Source organism: Nestor notabilis, unplaced genomic scaffold, assembly GCF_000696875.1.
Source record: "Nestor notabilis isolate BGI_N333 unplaced genomic scaffold, ASM69687v1 scaffold6967, whole genome shotgun sequence".
Classification (NCBI taxonomy): Eukaryota; Metazoa; Chordata; class Aves; order Psittaciformes; family Psittacidae; genus Nestor; species Nestor notabilis.
The window spans coordinates 70,876-86,332 of record NW_009935993.1 but is presented as its reverse complement, the minus strand read 5'-3'; the positions used below and the strand labels follow the sequence as shown (position 1 = coordinate 86,332).

The 15,457-nt window shown below is 38.6% G+C and overlaps 1 protein-coding gene across 1 annotated transcript in view; it reads left to right on the top strand.

Moving 5' to 3' along the window:
- Positions 1–202: 202 nt before the first annotated feature.
- The window catches only part of PPP4R1 (protein phosphatase 4, regulatory subunit 1), a gene marked incomplete at its 5' end in the record, with an annotated part of 45,393 nt that continues 30,138 nt past the window's right edge, over positions 203–15,457 (top strand). The window contains 2 exons of the mRNA XM_010018111.1: positions 203–338; positions 9,626–9,732. Of these exons, the coding sequence (XP_010016413.1) occupies positions 203–338; positions 9,626–9,732 (243 nt within the window). The remainder of the gene's footprint in view (positions 339–9,625; positions 9,733–15,457) is intronic.

Here is a 15,457-nt window from a genome sequence, read left to right as displayed (position 1 = left end):
AAATCCATTTAGTCCAATAAATGTGTCATTAATCACTCTTTCATAGAATACGCCTTATGGGTGTTGGGGAAAGCTGGGGGGAATGCAGTTAGTAAATATGTTGTCAATGGGACTTTGCTTAGACTATTTCAGACCAACAACAGACATCATTTTAGTGTTAAACTACTGTGATTATAAGGAATATTTCTGATGTCTCTGATAGTTGGTGTGGATGACTACAGCTCAGAGTCTGATGTGATTATTATACCTTCAGCCCTGGACTTTGTCTCACAAGATGAAATGTTGACGCCTTTGGGAAGACTGGACAAGTACGCTGCAAGTGAGAACATATTTAACAGGTATGCTTTTTGAATGTCCTGTCTGGCTAATGGTATGCAAACCATTCATCTCATTCAACTCTGACAAGTTAATTTGCATGAGATACAAATAATTAAACCCCAACAACTTTATACTGTTCTTCAGTTTCCACTCCTTCTGTTTGCTGATGCTCCTCCTACTTACAGAGAGCAAGATAGTAGTGATAACAGAAAAACATTTGCTTACCTTCTCAGTAACTGTAGCTCAGGATTCTTAAAACTTTTTTATTAATTGGATCACATCCTTTTATTATTTTTTGTGGATGCTGACATTCCTGTTGACACAGGTCTAGAAGATAAGTGAACTGTATCTGTAACTGTGTGGAAAGTCACTTTAAGAAAACACTTAATGAAAGGTCAGGAAAGGATAATGAACAGCGCTGTAGGTTGCCTGAGGAACCCAAGAAGTATTCTGCAACATCATCCTCATCCATAGTTTACAGTTTGGGTATTGCTGCTTCTGGTTACTGAAAATGAACTTGCCCAGTTAATACTATGGTCTGTATTCCCCCCTTTTTATTTCTGTAATGCCACTGAGCTAGTGGTTTAATTTAAAAGTGCAGGTATTGTAGCATACTTCAGATAGGAACACACACCCCATCCCTTGTTCACAGACACTCTGCAATGGAATGGAGAAATTAAAAACCAGCATTTTACTGTAAACAGCTACAAGATCATAAAAATGTATGAAATATGTTAAGGTTGAGGTTTTCTCGTGTTTTATTTTAACGTAATTTAGTTTGGGCTCCAAGTAAATCATTAATAAAGCATGTTTGCTTTTATGTTGAATTCTTAATTCAGTGGTATGCAGAAGATAAGTCTGTGATCAACCACCCTGCAGGTTAGCCTCTTTTGTTTTTTCTGGCCGGAGTTCTGTAAGGGTTTAGCCCTGTGCCTAACTTGAGTCGTGTGAAGTGTACTTAAAATTCCATACTACATGTATGAACATACCCCTGTTTGGGAGGATTTCATTCTGACTGAAGCTAACAATTATAGAATGGCTTCTTTTATTATAATCTGCAAAAACCTGCATGCATAAATCAGTTCTGAAACGTTTGATTTTAAAGTTTTCTGTTTTCCTGAAATCAAAACTCTGTTGTATTTTACAGTCTGACATGATATCAGCTATTTGCTAACCAGGAGAGAATTCTTTTGTGTTTGACTTCACGGGGAGGGAAGGAAGAGCAGCCTTTAAGATCCTTTGTAGATGACAATTCTGTAATAAAAGCCTGCAGGGAGGAGAGCAAAATGAGAAACTCAAGTTCTGTGACTTGAATTTTAAACAAGAGTGGTCCTGAAGTTTTACTTGCTCATTTAAGAAAAAACTGTCTCTGAGTCTCTCCATATGGATTGCATGGGGTGTTGGGGCATGCATAAGCTTGAAATCTTTTTGATGACGCTGTCCAGCTTTATGTGTCCAGTACTTGCTTGTGCTTTTCTGCAGGGGAAGATGGGGGGAGGAACTATGGTTTTCCCAGGTTTCTTTTCTTTTTTTTTTTTTTTTGGTATTAGGTTGTTTATGAGTTTGATTTTTGCTGGTATAAACACATTGTTTAATCCTAGCTTTCTTTGGAGGCCTACTGTGTTATGTAGCATAAGAAAATAAAGGAAATAATATATGATAACCATTAGTGATATAACTGAATAGCAATTACATCACTCTAGTTGATAGTAACTATTGTGGGCAGTTTATGATGATGCAGCATTAGTCAGACTCAGGAATAATTGGGGAGATTTTTGCTAGGCAAATGAACTGGAGCATTTTATAGGGAAAAGATAAGAATAAACAACTTTGTTAGTATGGTATAATCACATCCAATTACATATGTGTAGTTTATTTTATGATTGAGTTGTTAATGTTTTGATTGCTCCATGACCTTGAACCTGCATTAGTGTGGAAGCTTCAAATTATAGATGTCCAAACCCTTGAAACATAATCATTGAGCCTGGGTAAATTAGGATAAGATTATATTTTCCACCCCCCCTTAAAATGGATGAATTTGCTTTTAGTGTTTAATTTTTTGCCTTTTTTTTTAATGTATCTTTTAAGGTATTATTTTTCTTTGCATTTGTTTTTATTGTGATTTTCTACTTGGTTTGTCACCTACATATGTATCATATTCGCAGTGTGTGACTTTTAACAATTAGTACAAAAGCTTTGTCTCCTTTGAGAAGATTCCTTGAGCAGTCATGATTTCTCAGCTGTGACGTGACTGAAGGCCAAAGCCAGTTGCTCTGAGATGGAAATGGATCTATATCCCCATCCTAAGAAATTTTAACAGATCAGACTTGGAACTTGCAAAAAGGAGTTGCTTCTTCATGTAAATATGTATGAATTTTGACAGGGTGAACTGAAGAGAGTGAGGTACAGAATTCTTTAACAGCTTCCCAAATGGTGGAAGGATTTGCTGTGTGACGGTTTTTGGCATGTTGTGGTCTACATCCTTGCTGTTTTAAGTGTTGCTGATCAGCACCACAGATGTCTTCGTCTGTAAGAATGAAGAGGAACTTGACAAATGTTACAATAAACCCCTCTTTGTAGAACTGTGGAATGTTTTGGGTTGAAAAACCTTTAAAGGTCACCTAGTCCAAGCCCTCTGCCATAGACAGGACACCTTCCCCTAGACCAGGTTGCTCAAAGCCCTGTCCAGCGTGGCCTTGAACACTGCCAGGGATGGGGCAGCCACAACTTGTCTGGGCAGCCTGTGCCAGTGTCTCACTACCCTCCAGTAAAAAACTTCTTCCTATAGCTAATCTAAAACTACCGTCTTTCAGTTTAAAGTCATTCCCCCTTTGTCTTGTCACTACTTGTTTACAAGTCCCTCTCCAGCTTTCTTGTAGGCCCTATTTTTAGATACTGGAAAGCTGCTGTATGGTCTCCCCTGAGCCTTCTCCGGGCCAAACAAGCCCAGCTTTCTCAGCCTGTCTTGTATCTGAAATCTAAGGCAAATGGCACCCTGTTTATAGTTTTATTAATAAAGAGGCAGCCTCCACACCAGATTTGAGAAGCATCTCTAGCATATGCCTTAATAATCCAATATCAGATTGTACGAAGAGTAGATGCCGAGAAGAAAGTTAAGACCTGAAACAAGGTCTCCTTGTGTCTGGTAGCACTGGTATGTGTGTGCATGCATGCATGGATGAGGATTCCCTTTTGCTATGTGTTTTAAAATCCAATTGCTGGTGCAGGTTGGATCATAGCTTTTGTGTCTTCTCGTTTTAAAAATTGTTGGGTTTACTAAACTTTATTAATATTAATTGCTTCCATTTCTCATTAAGAAGGCTCAGAAGTATAAAACGCTCGCCATTTGATCTGTTTGAATAGTAAGAGAGTTCCCGAACCACAGTCCCTTCCTTTTGATCAGCATACTTTGTAGGAATTGTTGTTGCCCTTTCTTTTCAAACCAAAGCAAATCTTGGCAGCAGACTCTCGTTCATCACTATGATCAGTCTTGGCTATCACGACTGTATCTACAGATCAAGGTAGATATTTTTAAGCTATGCTTTTGCCATGCTGACTTGTATGCTAAAGTACTTATTTGCTTCTCCGTGGGGAGAATACCTGACGTCTTTTGAAATAGTTTAACTTCAAAATACTTGTAGAGCAGCACTCTGCAGTAGCTGAGGATATATTGGACCTCAAAGAGGGATTAAGTGTAGGTGTGTGTAGTCATGTACAGTTTATCAGTAGCACTTTTCACTGTTTACAGCATAAGTGAAAATTTGGCCCAAAGCACTCTGGGTAACTTGTCTTTTTTGGCTAAAAGATATGCTTATGACTTCACAGTACTGACATGGTGTCTGGTATGGTTGGTAGAAGGTAACATTTTGGCTTCTAGACTCCAGATGGAAGAGAGATTAACATCAGAAAGGAGGCCATATGTGGCAATGAATTATATTAATGTGGTTATCTGATTCCTGACTGCAACAGTCGCAATATAAACCTTGGGTTTACATGTCTGTGATTCTGGAAAACAGTTTAGAAGTTTTTAGAATATATACTCTGTTTAAGGAACTGAGAAATCAATTTCTTCCCAAGGAATTAAGGGTAATAACAATTTTTTAGATGTATCAGGGCTATACCATAAGCCTTTCCAGTTCTCCACTCCCTTTTGTGGAGTCAAGAATGTAATTTTACTACATATTTGAAAATCAGTGCTTGCATGCAGAATATACCCCCACTAAAACAGAAGAACGATGTTTTGAATGCATATCAAAAACCTCTCTAAGTTAGTAGTTGGTGAGTTGCTGAGAATCTTATTAGGACCTTCCTGAAGAGTAAGAAATTACATTGCCTTGTTTTCATTTCGATATGATCATGTTATAACCAACAAGTTAATGGAGAATTTGGTTTTCCGCAGCTGCAGGGCTTTTTTTTATTCCCCACTCACTTGCCTTCTGTTTGTGCAGCCTAGCCCAGTGTAAACATTCTCTTTCTGGGGCATTTGTTGAGTACTCACAATAAGGAAGGCCAAACTCATACCAAAGCCATGCAGGTGAAACTAGAGTGGCATTCATTCTGATTAGGACATTTCTCATCATATTAAGATGAATTAGGTTGCTTTTCCTAATCTCTAACCTCTGATTCCATGATTCAGTCATTGAGCCCACTGTATGACATGTTCAAAGAATAAAATCTAGTGAAAATGAAATGAACCTCAAAACTTTTTTTTTGCTCACAGAATTGTGGATATGTGCATACCAAATAAATTACTTATGTTTAACTTTGGCCTTGCAAGTGTACATTAAAATGATACAAGCTGAACTATCAATGGACAGAATTTTCCCAAAGCACTAAGAGGAGTCTTAATTTCTTCAACAATACTGAATGTACCTCTGCATATTTATCCTTTCTTAAGAAAGGTACAAAGATACTGATTTCAAAACTGGAGTTTATTCAGAGTATCTCTGTAGTTGTTTGGGGAAAACAGTGTCAAGCTAAGTTACTAATACCAGTGTTCACTTAAACATGAAATGTCATAAAATCTTGATTTAGAAGTTCTGCAAAAATGGGCAGAGAATTATCTTCTGTCATAGAATCATAGAATGGCTTGGGTTGGAAAGGACCTCAAGATCATCTAGTTCCAACCCTGCTGCCATGGGCAGGGACACCTCGCACTAGACCATGTCACCCAAGGCTCTGTCCAACCTGGCCTTGAACACTGCCAGGGATGGAGCATTTGTCACTTCTCTGGGCAACCGGTTCCAGTGCCTCACCACCCTCACAGTAAAGAACTTCTTCCTTACATCCAACCCGAACTTCCCCTGGTTTAGTTTGAACCCATTACCCTTTGTCCTATTGTTACAGTCTCTAACGAAGAGTCCCTCCCCAGCATCCTTATAGGCCCCCTTCAGATACTGGAAGGCTGCTATGAGATCTCCACGTGGCTTCTCTTTTCCAGGCTGAACAGCCCCAACTTTCTCAGGCTGTCCTTTTATTTCTCTCTCTCTCACTTTTTTTTTTTTTTTTTTTTTAAAAACTTTTTTTTTTTTTTTTTTTTTTTTTTAAAACTTATGCTTACTTCCTAGCTAAATGATGCAGATGAACGTATTTAAATTCTAGTAGAAATTTCTTAGAGGGCTAGTGATGGTGATTGGTACACAGTAATTATACCACTTAGAACTCCCAGTATTGATTCCAAATAAGGTCAAAGGAATGTATAAAAGGAGTTTGAATGAGCCAAGCAAAGATGTTTATAGCTCTTCTCAGAGTGTATTGTCACAAATCCTAATTATGTGTATAGAGTCTTCCGAGTATCTGTCCCCTGCAAATGGGCATAAAGGCAGGGTGTTAGTAATCTATTCCCTTTTATCCTGCTGCTCATTGCAGGGAAGTATGCCTGCAAGATATGCTAAGTATCAGTTTTTCTGCCACTGGACAAGCTCTCCCCATGTGTGCTCATGAAAACTTGAACTTTGCTAATTATCCTCCACTTCGGCACATAATAGCTGAAGCACTTGTACTGCATGCTACATTCCACCCTTTGACCTCTGTCCTTTTGGCCTGTAAGCTATTTAATGGATAAATAGATGCATTACTGCTTGTGTGGAAGTTGTATACCAGAGACATGTATGGTGAATAAATAATTTCCTTAGAGAGTTCACAGCTGTAGGGTCATTGATTTGAAGTGTCACTTGCCAGAGCACCTTAAAAAGTCGCTTTGGACTTGGAGGATTCCGGAATCAGATCTGACTGAATGAGTAAAAAGATGCAATTCTATTAGTTGTTGCAATGAAGACAACTCTGCTGGCAGTGAGAATATGTAAAGGTAGAAGTTCTTAGTGGAGCTTGGTATCTCATTAGAAGAAAGCACTGCACAAACCCAAACCAGTGGCTGGAGGGAAATAGCAAGAAATCATTAATCCTAGCCCAACATTATGCCCTGATAACCAAGAGTAATGTATAGTACAAGAGTGTATGCCGTTGAAATAATTCGTATTATTATCATTAATGTTGGTGGAGTCATTTCTGTTACATACGTACTTGAAAGAGTCTGATTCCCTGTTAGAATGCAGTTTATGGGGACATGTTGTCATTATCCCTAGAAGAAAACTGCTCCTCCTCTTTTTGCCTGTCACAAGAGGTATCTCCTTGCCTCTAGAACATGAATCATGTCTACCTGTTCTGTTGTTTCTCTCTCTAGAGCAGACAGGTCATCCTTCAGAGCTCAGTTAAAATTTTACAAATGCTCACCTGGCCAGTTGCTGGGCAGCCTTGACTTATGTTATGCTTCTGTGCATTGATAGTTCCTTGCAGTCCTCCATTTCAGGCTTTTTGTAGCTTAACCACCAGCGCTTGCATGAGAAGAAAGATCAGACTGCTAGACAGAGCACCATGGATCCTTGCTTACTCCCTGCTCTCCTGTAAGCAGAGCATGTTAAAGTGTGAGCTTGTAGGGCTCGAGTCATTCTGCATTAGTTGCCTAGACACTAGCTCCCAGCATGTGGCAAATTTGAGGCAGGTTTAGCTCCGTGTCCTATTTTTCTGTCTTGGAGGCACAAGAAGAACTTTGGCAGCTTGCTGACTATAGCGGCAGAACTAGGTCAAAGCCTGGAGGACATGAGTGGACATTGTCTGCCAGGACACTGGATGGACGGAGTCAAGAGATTGCCCTGTTGCTACTGGCTGCCTACCCACTTAGGTTTTCTAAAGTGAGCTTAGCTTGCCATGTTGCCTTTTGTTGTAAAGCTTTTTAACAGAAGCTGCTAAATATAAAAGTAGATCCATTGATTCCTTTACAAGACAAAGGGAAATAGCATCTAGGTGCAGGTGGGGGCCATCTTCTACATTTAGTCTAGGGGAAAAGTTGAATGGCCCTTCTTAGCTTTGAGTGGATTTAATAAATCTATCTGCTTCAGGTTAGGGTTTGTGTTTTCGTCTCCTCCTGAGCAGAAGGTCTGTGACATTCAGCTTACAGGGTGGCTACTTCTGTATAGCCATCTGTCCAACTCATAGGAGCTTGCAAAAACTTACTGTGGGATCCAGCTACCACAGTTCAGGATACTGCTAACAAAGCTCTATGAGGAGATGAGTCTGCTCAAAACTTGCAACATAGTAGCGAGCCATTCCATAGCCCACAGGAGCCAGATGGGATGTAGTGCTGTTTAGTGTGCTTCCTTGCTTGCCAAGACCAACTCAGTGGGTCAGTTGACTTGTCACTCACTTTCCAAGGTTACATTTGACACATGCATCCAGGCAGGCTGGTTTATGAAATATGCTTCATCTGTTCCTCTTCTCTTTTCAGAGGTGTCCAGCCCTTTAAAAGACCAAGTCAACTCTGCTTCTAGGTTAGTGTGTCACATAGTCTGTTTCCCTCCATTAGGATTTTGACAGCTGAATTTCCAATTGCATATTAATACTTCTGCATGTTTACCAAGCTGAAAAGAGTGAGGGAGAGGAAATCTGTTAAAGGCGAACAGATTTTGCAGTTTGTTTTCTTAGAGGATTTCGTTCATCTGTAATGTCAAAACAGTCTAGTTCAAGATACTTCTGCAAGGGGCCAATGTGAAATATTTAAATTGATACTTCCATTTTCTCAAACTGAATATCTGCTTAGCTTTGGGAATTCAGGAAATCCTACTGCTTTTCTCCAGTTGCATGGAATTGTGAAGTTCTCGGGCTTCCCCTGTACACTAGGAATGTAACGATCTGTTTCTTACCAGTTTGTGACCATTGCTGATGTTCACTATTTGTAGTGAACATGATCAAGTTTAGCTATGCTTCTGCTCTTGTTTAGGGCACTGCTGTCTGTCAATAAACATTGCTTATATCTAGGCTACCTCCTAACATTTCCATTAGTCAGTTCTGGAAATAATCTTGCACTTGACCCTTGCTGCTTCAGCATTTTGATAAATTGCTCTGGGGCAGTACAAGAGCTAGCAGCATGTTGGACACACTGTTCCTTGGCCCATGCCACTGCTAGGATAATCCTGCTAGCTCTCTGAACTCATGTTCAACCCATGATGTCCAAAAGGGTGTGTGTGGGGGGGGGGAAGAGTTGTGCTGTTGCAGGCTGTTGTTGAGGAGAAAGGTCGATTGCCACACTTTGCCAACTGTGTTGTTTAAAAACTTAATGTCTAGGTAACTGACAGGTATGACTTTGTAACGTAGGCTGCAACAGAACCTTGGAGGACAAAACCCCAACTTTGTCACTGACAAGTTAATCCTTAGAAAAATATTAATTCTGACTTGTTTAATATTTTCTGAAAGTTTCATTGTCTACTTTGCTTAATGTATGTCCCAGGCATAGTACGTTTTATTTTCACAGTATATATCCATTGCTCCATATAGCATTTGAATTAAATTTAGTTTCTAAACTTCACTATCAGTACAGAAATCTTCAGATTGAGTGATCATGCTTTTGTGAAATAAGTTCGTAATTCTTTTTAAAACGGACAGTAGTGGTGTTGTCGGGCTTCATATGGAACAAGTTAGGGAATTTGGAGGTGAGAGTGGAAGACTGACACTGACTTCCTAACATTCAGTGCCTGTTTGCCCTCTTGGCAGATGTTTACTCTTTTTTATCTTTGTGGCTGGTTTCTCTTATCCTTGTAAGCCAAAGGGATACTTTTAATGTTACATTTAGAGTTAACAGTTCTTTAGGGTTATTATCAGAATAAAGAATTCCCCAAGTAGAACTAACAGTTAAAAGTGAATCTGTAAAATTTTATTGTTTAGTTCAAGAAACTTGTATGATTGCACAACTTTTTGGTTTGGCTGTATTTCTGGACACAAATAATGCTTATTTTCAATCTTTCTCGTAAACTAGGCAAATGGTGGCTCGAAGTTTGCTGGACACTTTGAAGGAAGTCAGTGATGATGAGAGAGATTGTATTGCTGTGTTGGAGAGAATCAGCAGATTAGCTGATGATTCAGGTAGGTAGCATTAAACATTTTACTGGTTTAATGAGGGAAAGTCAGAATTGCTGAACCTATGTTCAGCACAGGACCAATATGTTCTTTCTCATCTTCGATGTTTGAACTAGGCTTCTGCAAATGCAATGAGATACTGTAAATTTTCATTTTGGTAAATCATCGTCCAAAGATGACTTTTTCCTTACTATTTTTCTCAACAGAATTAAGCCCCTTCAAAATGTAGGATTACCACTTTCCATCAGTGCGTTTTTTAATAACATTTATTATGTATTTCAGCTGGTGAGCATATCTACATGATTATTTTAGGTTTGTAGATAAAGAATTTCTTGTCTTGAAAAGAATCTTGCAAAACATCTGTGCAAAACTTCTATTTTGATAGAATTTAAATGCTGAAGTTGTTCCCTTGGTCTGTTTTGGGCAACCAGGTGGGAAGCTAAGAGAGGCAACAGGAATTGATAAGCAAGATGCAGATACAAGCAGTGAGTAGGAGAGCTCTGTAGATAGAAGAGCTTTTGCTTGTTAGTGTATTGAGACTACTGGGTGCTTGGAATAAAAGTCAAAAGCAGAAGGAGAATAATAAGAAAAAAAGGTAAAAGAAAATGAGTGTTTAAAAAGTGGTGGGGGAGTGGGTGAAGGGAAAAACAGCGTGGGCAGAGCTGCAAAAAAATTCCAGGTTGAAGATGCTCTAGAAAGAATTAAGGAGTTGATTTCAACATAGCTGATACAGTTTAAGCACCCGAAGGAAGAAGGCAGGCTTCAGCAGCAAAACATCAGAAAAGATCGGAAGTTCATTTTTTGCCATTGTAGAAGTGCTGTGGAGAGAAATTTGTATTAAATCTTGTGTGAGCAGAAAACATTTCTTTAGTTTAATATCTGTTAGTTTTTCTCCCTTCTGGAATTGCAGACCATAATGCTTTCAAGGGTAAAAAGGTATTCTGCTGATTTGTGTTAAAAGGTATTCTGCTCCTTTCTGTTATTCTGTCATCACTGTCTTCACTTATGTCCTGGGTTCAGCTGGAGCAGTCATATACGTGCAGCCACAGCAGCTGCTGCTACAGCTGAACCCAGGACAATTTAAAACACACATTTTTATTTTTCTGAGGGAATGTCCTTGTTTAGCCAGAAAAAATAGCCTATTGTAAGCAGTACACAGTTGTATTGAGTATCTCTCCAAGGATTCTTTAAGAGGCAAAAATGGTCACTATTCATTTAGGATTAAACATGTCTTTAATCGACAACAGTGGTGTGCTACTACTATTGCTAGAGTGCTTCCCTGGCAAAGCTCTCCTTCAAAGTCTGTATATGTTAACATTTTTGAGCATCAGAAACTCTCTGAAGCTTTATTTCAAGTTTGGAAAATAGGACAGCTGTGTCCTTTGGGGGAAATGGCCTTGTGAAGCAATTTCATAGCCTTAGGCTTTTCATTGGTGACCAGCTAAGTGTGTCAAATTGAAGTTTGTTTAGGTAGAAATGTAATGGAAGCCAAGAGTTGAGCTGATATCCATTTATTTCCTTTAACAGGGGTGGAGTACATTTTTAGTCAGGGTTGATATTTTCTCAGTGTCAGTAAAAGCAGCATTTCAGGCTTTTCCTGCATTGTAGATGTTGTCTCAGATCTGCCAAACTAGTAACACTGGATTCTGCAGCTGCCCCGCAAATTCAATTTCTGCAAACTTAATTGTGAGTCTTGTGCCTCGAGCAGTTGCAGTTTTTGACTTAGCTTGTTTCTGTAAGGTAGGTTATTAGAATATCCTTGTGTCTAAACCATGTGAAAATTCATTAGGGAACTAGATCTGCTTTGTACACAGTGGGTATGCACAGTGGGTTTTGTTTGGTTTATTTGGGGGGAGGGTGTTGGCGTTTGGGGTTTTTGGTTAAGGTTGCTATTACTAGACTTGGTTATAATTTTTCTCTTATATGATTTTTTTTTCCATTTATGATATTTTTTCCTGGCCTGTTCTTAAAACAAACTAAAAACCAAATCAAAACAGCAAAACAACTGAATTTGGAATAAGAAAACTTTAATGTATTTCTGTTTTGACTTGCTTGGTTAGAGCTAGATATCTGTATGGTTAGAGTCATCCTGGAGTCCAGTCATCATGTTTAAATGCATAAATAATCATAAAATCACAGAATGATTTGGGTTGGAAGGGACCTTAAAGCTCATATAGTTCTGACCCTGCAGTCCACAGGCAATGCATTTCACTAGACCAGGTGGAATGTATTCATTCCACCCTGTCCAGCCTGGCCTTGAACACTGCCAGGGATGGGGCAGCCACAGCTTCTCTGGGCAAACACAAACTGCTGGGAAGTCAAATGAAACTATGTGCTGGTTTTCTTGTTTCTAATAGGTGATACTCATTAGTCTTACACTTTTTTTTTTTTTTTTTTTAAACATTTGGAGGTATTTCTCTTCCCTTATCAAATCAAGTCACAGAAAGTGAGGTCCTGGCTTTTTTTTTTTTTTTTGGTAGTAGTTGGTGTAATGAGATTTGAATTGAAGAATGTACCTGAGGTACACAGTATCCATTTTCTCTGTGCTACTGCTGCTGTGACCTAAAATACAAGTACAGCAGTGAACTACGAGTAAGCAGTCCTTTGTCCTTTTAATACCTTGTAACTTCAGAAGTCCTGTAATTGGGCTGATGTCTTTCAGACATGGTCTTTGCTTGAAAAAGAAGCATGTTTAGCTTGCTTTAGGATTTGATTTGGGTTGGTTGTTTCGTATGTGTGTTGGGTTGGGGCTTTTTAGCTTTTTTTGTTTGGTTTTTTTTGTTTGTTTGGTTTTGGTTTTTTGGGGTTTTTTTTTGTTTTTGTTCAGTTGTTTGATGTTGGGTTTTTTTTGTTAAATAAGCTGTGGCTACAATGAGACATCCATTTGAGAGCAAGAGAATTTCGAAACAGTAATTAATTCTATTCTTCATGTACTGCAGTAACACTTTAAAAAGCTACATGTCCTCTCTGTTGTGCTAATCACTGCATTAATGTGAAATAAAAATTAATCTTTACTTGAACAAGATCTGTGTCCAAATACATGATTGCAGGAGGCACAAAAAATCGTGAAACTAGGGCTTGGTATGATTGACACAGAACTTCACATACCAACTGGCTGGCCAAGACCTTACATTCTTATGTTTTTTGAGGCATGATGGCAAAGGCAAATATCAGCTCTAAAACTGTTCTTAAGAAAACTGTTGACAAAAAATTCTCAAAGAAACAGCTTTTGGTGGAAACTCTTGTGCACTCTTTGAATAGTGTCTTATTAATATGACTAATTTTTGAAGATTTCTTTGGGGGAGAAGAATTAAGTATTGCCTATACTCGAAAGAATACTAAGTGGTGTTTTAACATCTGTCAACAGCCAGCGTGCAGGTTGCAGGTGGACAGAGAGTGAGTTGTAAAGCATATTTTGTGAAAGACAGTTCTGACTACCATTGTGTAACTGTACATATAAATGATATAAATTGGGTCTTCTCCTGATAGGGCAGTTTGGACTCTTTCTCATGAATTAGTTCCAGGATACATGTGGTTTTGCAGCCTTCAGATCGCTAGTATGTTTCTACTGGGGGGAAAAAATACCCACTTAAGGTGATACTGGAAATGAATTGCTCTCAGTGTTGATGGAACACAGGAATTGCTGTGCCCTGGTGTCATGTCCTGCTGTATGTAAATGGCAGCACAGAATAGCTGGTAAGTGGAGGAAACCCATCAGTAGCAGCTGGGGAATAATCTGCTTCTTCCAACCTGCTTACTTCCTGAAGAAACTTTTTCTCCAAATCTCAGTTGTTTGAAAGGTTTATTTTCTTCAGTGGTTGTCTTAGTTGCTGTAATTGTGTGTTACTGCCAAGTCTGTGATTTTGCTGTGGGATTTGGATGTTTCTCAGTCCTTCCGAACTCTGGACATCCCTACTGACTTTGGTAGTGATTTCTCTGGAATAGCTACAGCTGACATACCTTGTATTGCTTTTGAATCTGCTGTTTGATCACTTTGTAATTTCTCTGTTTCTTTAGGGATGTTAGGTATGGTTTCCCACTTAGATGTTTTTATGGTGTCTTTGAATCTATAGAAGCTAAGAATCAGCTTGGCATACAAGCCCAGTGTTTGACAAATCTTAACTTATCCCACATAAGTCCTTGTTGGAGATAAAATGCTTATCTTTGTGTTAAAACAGCTGGGCCTTCTTCATTCTCAAATGTAGACTAGCCACAGACTTCACATGAGCTTCAACAAGGGCCTTATGTCTGTCTTTTTCACTTAAGTATATTAGTATTGTTCAAACTAATTTTTGGCACTAACTTGTAAATGGCTTACACGATACAAGGTTTCTTCATTGAGTGCACAACTGGCTTTGAAAGTTAGCCATAGGCAGAATTACTGCAAGAATGAAGAAACGATGGGGGGAAAAAGGTGACTTCCTAGGTGCTTATTTGGTTCTATATAAACAACTAGGATTTTTTTCTTCTGAATGACTAGTAGTCTCTTTACTGCATAGAATCAGTTGTGAATGCAGTTTGGAAAACAAATTGAATTTAAAAACAGTTATTAGACTAATTGGTCATTAAGTTTTGAAGCTGTATAATTAGGCTTAATGTGGGTAGCCTCAGGACCTTAATTACTTAATGGAGTACTTAAGTTAGTAAGACCATTTCAATTGCTGCTGTTGGCATAGTGAGAGATGACAATACCTGTCAAATAGCATACATTACAGCATTGCATTTAACAAAACCCTGATCTGTAGGCAATATTAATAGGAATACTAATATTTGCTTTTCCCAGCTTCCAATAGCTCCACCTGTGTTTTCTCCCTCCTGCATCTTCATGTTTCAGGATTTTCTGTATCACTTCTCCCATCTTCAGCTACACATTTTCCTTTGCTTGATGTGATCCTCTTTTGTTTCTCCATGAATCTGATGGATGACTAATGGTGATGTTACCCTCTCTCATTAGTCTGTATTTCACTCCTTGCTCTGCCAGTCAGTAATGAAGTCCATTTCTGATTAGTAAGAGTAAAGAACCTAACTACTGAAGCAGCACACACTTTGGACTCATCAGTCTTTCTGATGGATTCCTAAACTAAAAGGGGTGGGTTCTGGTTACAGTGCAATTTGCTTGCCTAGATTTTCTTCTGTCTTCAAAAAAGGTAGGAAAGTTGGAAGGACAGATGTAACAGTAAATGACTGAAATCGAAAATATGGATGACACTAAAAGGAAAAAGAGGGAGAAGGGGAAATTTCATTTGGGAAAGAAGTGGATAGATAAAGTTTGAGTTGACAAATTGTAGAATTTATGTAAACTTTGTCTTTGATCGTGTAAATGACATTCAGTTTGAGAACAGACATGTATACAAATCCCATACTATTGCCATGCTCTTGGCATCTTGGTATGCTGTGGACCTTATATTCAGGCTGAATGCAGAAGGTAGGATCTTTACAGGGAGAAGGGCATGAAGGTGTCTTCTGCACTGCTTGTTTCTCTCTAGCACATATGAGTAAATATTTTAATTTGCCTTTCACCAAATTCATTTTTGTTTTCACAAGAATGAAAGTGTAAATGCAAAATGATCCACTTACACCTTAACTTTTCACAACCCTTAATAAGAACAAATATTAATATTTTTAATACTCAGGTGTATGTAAGACATTCGTCAAAATTGTCAGTTAAAGCAGCATTAACATCACCAGTAGTTGTTTTTCATACACACTTTCAGAATACAAAAACCTTACA